The sequence below is a fragment of the Corylus avellana genome, chromosome ca1 (genome assembly GCF_901000735.1).
Source record: "Corylus avellana chromosome ca1, CavTom2PMs-1.0".
NCBI classification, from domain to species: Eukaryota; Viridiplantae; Streptophyta; class Magnoliopsida; order Fagales; family Betulaceae; genus Corylus; species Corylus avellana.
Genome location: NC_081541.1, coordinates 30,662,827 through 30,671,277, shown reverse-complemented (window position 1 = coordinate 30,671,277; position 8,451 = coordinate 30,662,827). Strand labels below are relative to the sequence as shown.

General features: G+C 36.4%; 1 protein-coding gene and 1 pseudogene across 1 annotated transcript; one reads left to right on the top strand and one right to left on the bottom strand.

The window, feature by feature from the left end:
- The first annotated feature begins 19 nt into the window (after positions 1-19).
- LOC132166481 (protein kinase STUNTED-like) lies at positions 20-3,622 on the top strand. Its single transcript, XM_059577302.1, has 6 exons — positions 20-364; positions 459-568; positions 908-1,688; positions 2,614-2,838; positions 2,925-3,074; positions 3,312-3,622. The coding sequence occupies exons 1-6, from the start codon at positions 119-121 to the stop codon at positions 3,474-3,476; spliced, it is 1,677 nt and encodes a 558-aa protein (XP_059433285.1). The 5' UTR covers positions 20-118; the 3' UTR covers positions 3,477-3,622.
- Positions 3,623-4,758: 1,136 nt separating this feature from the next.
- On the bottom strand, positions 4,759-7,291 carry LOC132176072 (GDSL esterase/lipase At5g55050-like; annotated as a pseudogene).
- Positions 7,292-8,451: the final 1,160 nt, after the last annotated feature.

Below are 8,451 nucleotides of genomic sequence, written 5' to 3'. Positions count from 1 at the left end.
CATGAGGCAATTTTAGGCTTTTGCTAAGTCAGGAAATGGTGAAACTCTCGGGAACTGAAACATCTCTACTCAGATCTGCAATGGGTTGGTGCCTGCAGATCAAAAACTCATATTGTCTATGATGGTTGGAATACTTGGAATTGACATCAGAATGGCATCACTCCTGAGGTCCAAGAGAGTGAAGAAGAGGACAATCATAGTAGGCTTAAAATCAAATAACTGCGGTAGAGAGATGCTGCTTCAGCTGCTTACTTTGGCTGTAAAGCCAGGGGATAGTGTGCTGGCTATTCATGTTCAAGTTTCAAACGACACTTTTGATCCAAACACTTTCCACATCCATGAAGATCTCTGCAAGTCTAAGCAGGTAAGATATTCCCATTTTTAAGTGGAATGGAAAAAGTAGAAACAGAGAGGAGCCAAATTTACTGGTTTGCTTGTTTTAATGGCTTGTCATGCAGGTGGATTTGCAGGTTAAGGTTTGTGTTGGAGAGTCGTACATTTCTGAATTAACCCGTCAAGTACGAGTAAACTATGCAACCATCCTTGCACTTGGATGCAACACTTCAGGGTACTGAATGTTAGAATATATGATTTGATTTCATTTTTTATTATAATCTCATTCCTTTTTTAGTAATATTCTAATCTGATTTGATATTGTTTTTGCCTACCATACTTGAATTATCTTCACCTATCCCAATTTTCCTGTAAATAAGAGGTTTTTGACACTTTTCTAGTGGTGGATCGACGTAGGTGTTTATCACCAAACCACCCGTAAATTCTTGTGTTATTTTCTTTTTTTCTCCACCATTTTCTTCCACAATTTACATTTTATTATGAGTTTCTTCACTGAAACCATTGACCAAATCTCTCTCTCTCTCTCTCTCTCATATGGTTATTTGTTATGCAGGCCAAGACAGTCAGTCGTTAATATTTGTCTGAAAAGGTTGCCTCCCACTTGCTTTCTTCTGGTTTTGGATAGTATAGGAAGAATCCTCGTGGAGAAGCAGGGAACTTCCCAACAAGGCTCTTCAAAGGTAGTCCTCCAAACTTCTCTGTCACTTCCATTGAACCACACATGCTATGATCAATCAATTCCCACCCGGAATTTGCGAAAATCATTGACCACACCATCCCCCTCAATGTCGTCATCAACACCGGAAATTAATAATAACGGACCGTTCAATGTCAAGAAGACTGTGCAGGTTCCTGACATTGTCACAACACAAAAACCATTTCAGAGATCCATTAAGCATTTCACATCAGAAGAGCTTAGTTGTGCAACTTCCAATTTTAGCCCTGCAATGGTAATAGGAGAAGGTGGCCACAGTAAGGTGTACAGAGCAAACCTTGAGGATGGTCGTGCTGCAGCCGTGAAAGTCCTTAAAAACACCCATTCTTCAGCAGCTGATCTTCTCCGAGAAGTAGGCCTGTTGTCTGGAATAAAACATGAGCACATAGTTCAGATGATTGGTTACTGTAATAACAAGGACATGTATGCAATTGTGTATGATCAACTAGAGGGAAGCCTGAAGCAAAATTTGAGACAACTCTCCTGGAGTGAGAGGATAGTGGTCGCGATTGGTCTGGCGAAGGCATTGCAGTACCTTCATCATTCTTGCAACCCCCCTGTCATTCATAGAGATGTGAAATCATCTAACATTCTCCTCTCTGACAATTGTCAGCCACAAGTAAGTTCAGTCCAAATTAGATTCAAATATCCAGTGATGCTGATCATTTTAGTCTCATGTTAATTATTTGAGGCTTTTTGGTATGGAAGAGAAGCATTTTTTTCTTGTGAAAAGAGTAATAATTTGGTAATTCTTATCCATGAGGCAATAGGAATTGAAGCCTATAACTATCCATTGCTTCTAAGGATTTAGTGGCTTTGATTTTAGGTGGTATTCGAGTTTTGTAGTTAGAGGAATGTGGAATGGGTTTCTCCAAAGAGCTAGTATTGCAGATTTTGGGACTGAAAGATGTATGCATGTGTGGGTTGAATGGTAGGTGAAAGTTGGAAGGCAAGTCTAGGGTGTGAGTTACTGTCAGAGCCATTGAGCTGATAGGAAATGGTTTATCTAATTATTTATAGTTAATATTCGAACATTCACCTTCACGTGTAAGCTCAAACCCTTCCTTAACAAGTAAGGTTTAACACGTGAAATACTTAATTGAAATAGAAGAAGAATGACTGAGACAACGTTCAAACTTAGGATCTTTATTCTGATACCATGTTAAACCATCATTCATCTCAAAAGCTTAAATTGGTAGGAAATTGTTTATTTCATCGTTTGGTTAATAATCTAATAAAGAGCACCATTTTTGTGTTGGGGTCTTGGGTTTGAGAGTGTTAAGTTTGAGTTATAGTAGCTGAAGTTTTTAATCCTTGTTGTTAACAGTAAATTTCTTGTGGACATCCAAACCACATTAAATCTAGTTCTTACCATTGTACTGGTTTGCTTGTTTATCACTACACCTGCTCCATTTATATGCAAGTTCAATTAGTTCCAAGACATGAACTTATGTGAAAAATACCTAACTCCATATTTCGCCATGAATATTCTGCCTTCATATAAGTTTCCACACCAAGAGATTATCTTGGCTTTTAATTCTCAGCTGACAGATTTTGGATCAGCATTGGTGCTTCATCAATCTCATCAAGCAAAGCCCTTTAATGTTGTTGGGACCTTCGGATACATGGCCCCTGAGTACATGATGTTTGGGACAGTTGATGAGAAGACAGACGTGTACTCCTTTGGGGTTGTGCTTCTGGAACTCATCACTGGCAAAGAGGCAATTCAAACCAACCTGAGGGAAAATCTTCAAAGCTTAGTGCTTTGGGTAATGGAAGAAAATATTTGGCTTTGAAATATTATCCTCAAATCTTAAAAGTTTTGAGCGTATATGCCCGTTTGACATGCATGCAGGCAAGGTCTTTACTCAGCTGCGGCTTATGTGAACGTTTAATAGACCCTACCCTTCTTGAAGACTACAAGAAGGAAGAGATGGAAACAATGATGTTTGCAGCACGCCTCTGCCTCTTGCATTCATCTCCTGAAAGGCCAACAATGGAAATGGTACTTCTTTTTTTCTTTTTCTTTTTTTGGGTGAAAAACATCTTTTGTAAGTATTCTCTATAATGCTAAATGTATTTCAACATAAGCATTGTTTGTAGGGTCCCCAAGTTAATCTGCAGAACTTATATCATGTTAGAATATTAATTAACATGATATAAGGGTCAAAAGCCCTGGATTCGAACTAGACCGATGACAGTCCGGGTTAACTCGGTTTGCGATGTTGTTTTGTTTGTGCAGATACTGAGGTTATTTGAGGAGCCAGAATACAGGCTAAAGATGCACGAGAGAGATAAGTCCCTGGATGAGAATAGTTCTAGAGGTGAAAGAGGCTCATGGAGACATGATGACTCAGTCACTGATGAATCTATAGATGATTGTATTCAGTCTCTTCAAGCTTTTTAGTCAGCTTATATATATAAAAAATTATCTGAAAATGCAAGCTCAATTACCAATTGCTCTGTAGTTTGTTTAGATAATTATATCAAACAAAAGACCTTTTATTAGGCCATCTCTGCCCTGTAAACGAGTCACACATATAATCATATATGTCAAATGTTCCATTTTATTAATAAGAAATGTTGTACTATATTCTATATGCATTTCTGATTTTTATCAGTAATTTTCTTTGTTGTATTCTAACAAATTGGATTCTCTGTTCAAATCTTCATCAAATTAACAATTGCATAATAATTCAATGTCTTAGATTTCCAGGCCAGATTACAAGGGTTGACAACAAGAATGCTGAAAAGTAAATGTCTATAATGAGCACTCAATTACAGATGAAAGTTTCTGAAAATTCAATCAAAATTAAGCTCCAATGAAATTTATTATGTTATTGCAGCACTAACATTGTGTTGGCTGCCAACAAGGTTTTTCCCTACTTAAAATAAGATTTTGATTAAACAAAATGGAGCAAGTCCTACAAAGATTTATCTAGAAGATTTTCTACAAAAATTTATGTAGATGGTTATCCATCAATCTAGAAAGTTCTTTACAAAAATTTATCTAGATGGTTCTCCATCCATCTAGAAGGTTATCTACAAAGATTTATCTAGAGAGTTCTCCATCCATCTAGAAGGTTCTCAATTTGTCTCCATCATCTAGATGGTTCTAACTTGGAGGCCAAGTTCATTTATCTAGATGGTTCTAACTTTGGCTATAAATAGCCAAGGGGCCTTATGCCTCAAATGATGATTGATGATGATCAACAACAACATATGAGAAGAGAAGCCAGGAGAGAAGAGCTTCAGTTATACTCCAGAGAGAGAATTAAGAAAAGAGTGTTTTAATACACGATTGAAAGTGTATATTAGTTTCAACAAAGGTTGCTTCTCTCTGTATTATTTTACTGTTGTATTAACTCAAGTTTTGCATAATTTGAGTAAACACCACTGTAACAAGTTGTTTATAATGGATTAATCAGAGTTAGTCCCGTGGATGTAGGCCCACTGCCGAACCACGTAAATACTGTGTGTTGATCTCTTGCATTTATCATTCAATTATTATTCTGTGGAGTTTGTACAATCATGATTCAAGGGTGTGTCCATCCCTAACACATTGTTCTGACACAATCATATAATGAAAAAATACAAAAGAAAAACTAAGAGAAGAGAGGAAACAATGAAAATATTTATTGCAATTATAATAATTAAGGAGGCCCCAAGGACTAGTTTGAAGAATGTTCCTAAGCAATGGCTAACTGAGAGAAGTTAATAGGGGCTACAAATCTTGGCGGACCGCCGAAGAGGGTTAGAGCTGCCAGCTTCGAAGCAGCCTGAGTTGGGTGGAATAAATCCCAGAACAAATATTCCTCTCGATTCAAACATAGATTTGCTTTTGGTTCACAAAAGGATTCTCCATTGAACTTCCCAGCTCCACAACATGCAGTCTCCACCTCTGTAAAATCTGGAAAATTTACGGATAGATTATTAGATACACGTGATTTTAACATTCTCTCTAACATGTGAGCTAAAATTCTATCTTATTAAGTGATGCCCGACATGTGCAATATATATTGAAGGGTGAATGAATTGCTTACTGAATAAAAGGGGGTTCTCTACAACATTTATTGTCATTTTGTATGCGTTTCCAAGTGAGTACTTCATGCCCTCATATTGAGAGCTCAGCTTCAACAAGAGGGAAGCAAGCATTGCATGAAAAGCTCTTGCGTGGTCGTTGAGCTCCTCCAAACACCCCCCGGTAGCATTGTAGATTCTTTGAGATGGACAGCAGCCAACTGGTGCGACACTTATAATGCCAAACTTCCTTGCTCCCAGATTGAGAAGAGCCTGCAGCCATTTATGTTAGCCTGATCATGTCAATTCATGTTTACCAATTTCTTCTTTTTGAAGTAACTTCTGTGAAAGAATAATCTAAGTAATGTTAGAAAAGAAAGATAAAAACAGAAAACCAATTGATCTAAATTAACGTGTGTTATTATGTCGCTTTTCTTAAGAAATTATTTGCCATCAAGGAGTCATGGCACACGTGCTAGCTATAGTATATGCAAGTGCATTTGACCCTTTTTTTTCTTTACTATTCAATAATGAGAAAAGGGTTACAGGAGAGAAAACAAACTAAACAAGGTGAGCTTCCCAACGACAAAATCCAAACGGAAAAGGCAATACAGAGATGAAAATAGAAACAAACAGTAGGCAATGGAACCAAAAGGGGTCCGGGCTTCTCTAAGGGCCGCACAGCCCGCACTAAGCGGTGCAAAAAGGCTCGATTAGAAGCCTCATGCAGTAAAGACAACCACTACGGTTCAGTGGTTGCAGTGGTGCATTAGACTTTATAAATGCCAATTTGACGCTCTTTTTATAATGTGGAATTTTCTTTTTTGAAGGCTCTTTAATACCCTCCATTTAAAGCATTTTCAGATCACAAAGTAGATATATTAATTTTGAAAATTCTTTAACAAGAAAACCCTTTGACTGGATTCCTCTGTGTGTGTGTGTGTGTGAGAGAGAGAGAGAGAGAGAGAGAGAGAGAATGAATGTCACCTTTAAGTGGGTCTCATAAGCGAATCCTAAAGTGGCCATGAAATCTTGCTTTGACAAAGAGCTGTTGGAATGGTAATAGCCAAAGAGATCATTACTGCCAGTGCTAATGAAGAACAAAGACTTGGAAAGAAACTTTTGGGTTGCCAAGGGACCCATTGTAGCAATAAGAGAGCTGCGGACTGTGCAAAATTGCTGTATTTGATCCCCCAATGAAATAACATTCTGTTGCTTGTTTGATGAGGCATAAAACTTCATTAACGTTAACTGATCAGGAGAAAATAAGAAATTTAATCAATATATATATATCACATGCTTAAAAGAGGAATAATTACTATTTTTCACACAAAACATCTTTCTGATATATATATATATATATCTTCTGATCCATATAAAGATGTTATATGGAGTCAATGATATAACATTAATTATCGTTTAATCTTAATCACGAGACATTGACGTGAAATCTCTTCAAGGTAGAACCACTTTGTGACCTATTTGACTATTTCTGTCAGAAAAACTATGGATACACATCCCTGCGTACAAGAACCGTATATCGATTAAGAGTCTGTTTGAGATTGCATTTGAGAAATAGAGCTTCTAAGTTAAAAAAAAAAAAAAAAAATGTTTTTTTTTTACAAAAGTTTCATTTTTAAGCTTTTGCCAAAAGTACATTTTGGTTATTTTGAGATTTTTAAGACCCTTATATATATAGGCCCTCACCATTGACTGTCCTGTTAATTGAAAGATGCCAGACCCTCCAGAGGCAAGTTTATACCTCTCAAGCTTTGCAGCTTCAGACTAGATGAGGTGTTTAGAGAAAGAAAAGGTGGTGGGCTTTTCTCGTAGCCCATTAGCTTGGCTGATGAAGAAATTAACCAAAGCAAAGTGAATTTATGGAATAATTAATTAATTAATTAATTCATACAGAAAAGCATGCACTTTTGTGGGGAAAAAACTTATTATATACTAACCAATAAAATCAGCACTATTAAAGCCATTACTGAACCTTCCCGTGCGCATGGAGGAAGGAAAATCGATGCCATTGAAAGGAAAATCAGCTCTTGCCTTGCTGCTTGCCAAGAAACTGTTGGTCCCGACATCGGCAGTTGAGTCCCCCAGAATAAAAACAGCCGGCAAGGCTGCCTCTGCCACGTCAAGGACGATTGTATTCGTGGCCAACAGTAGGAGTAGTAGAAGATCCCATCTCTTTGCCATGAGAAATTGAGAGAAAAAAGAATTAAACTTCCAATAAAGCTTAATTATTAGTTAGTTAGTTAATTAACCGTTAAGTTCTTCATGGATTTATATAGAAATTAAGAAGTTGTCGTTTCAAGCAAGAGTGCATACATGATACATGCAAAAACAAATCCTTTGATTGGGCGGATTGTCCCAGAGATTTTTCTAAGGCCGGATTGACCAAGTCCAAATATCAGTAATTAATGAGCACTTTTTTCATTGAAAAAATGAAGTAAAGTTTTAATATCTCATAAGTTTAAATTGATAGGACAAAATTGATTTAATCATATAAATAATGCTCAATCAGATCTGGATCTACTAAAATTCTTAAGGAAATTTCAGTTTATGAAATTTCAATTTAGGCTATCTTTTTTCCATTCAAAGGTCATTGTTCTATCACGTGTCCCACTACTAATAAAATAATAAAATAATAAATATTTATTATTTTACTAGTAGTGAGACACGTAACAGAACAATGATCATTGGATGAAAAATAGACAGCCTGAATTTGAAATTTCAGAAATTAAAATTTCCTAAAAATTTCAGTAGATCCTGGTACTGCTCAATCTCTCATTCTTGGGCACATCTAGTCCACAATAGACCCAATCTTCTCTTGATCTATTTGAATCACACCCCTGCACCCCTGTTTAATCCAACTCTTCCATCGATAGCTTATTCATCAGTATTTTATTCAACATTCCTTCCGAGTCAGTAGCCAATAACCCACCCAAGTAAAGTATTTAATTAAAATTAGAATAAATTGTAGAGTTAAAATTGAAAATTATACCATATTATATCACCAATAAGAGGCAATATAAACTAGGGCGGCTATATATGATATAATACATACACAGATTGCCTAGTTTAATGTGTTTGACTGAGTATTATATTAGTGAAAGAGAGAAAGAAATATAAACAAAAGGAGTCCAAGGAAGTGAAAGGGGCAGGCCATCCTTGTATGGCTGTCTTTATGTATGTTTTCAAATATAATTTTTTTTTTTTTTTTTTTTTTGGGGGGTAATAGTCAAATATGGTTTTTGAAGTGTAATTCATCTAGTGGGGAGTGGGGAAATGTAAAAGCCAAATTCCTTGTGACATAAATAAACGAAGCAAACACTTTATACAATTGAAGGCCCACG

Coding starts and splice junctions, on each gene's coding strand:
- LOC132166481 (XM_059577302.1), top strand. CDS start 119: ATGATGGTTGGAATACTTGGAATTGACATCAGAATGGCATCACTCCTG. Junction 1,689..2,613: donor CTGACAATTGTCAGCCACAA/GTAAGTTCAGTC, acceptor TTTAATTCTCAG/CTGACAGATTTTGGATCAGC. Junction 2,839..2,924: donor TTCAAAGCTTAGTGCTTTGG/GTAATGGAAGAA, acceptor ACATGCATGCAG/GCAAGGTCTTTACTCAGCTG.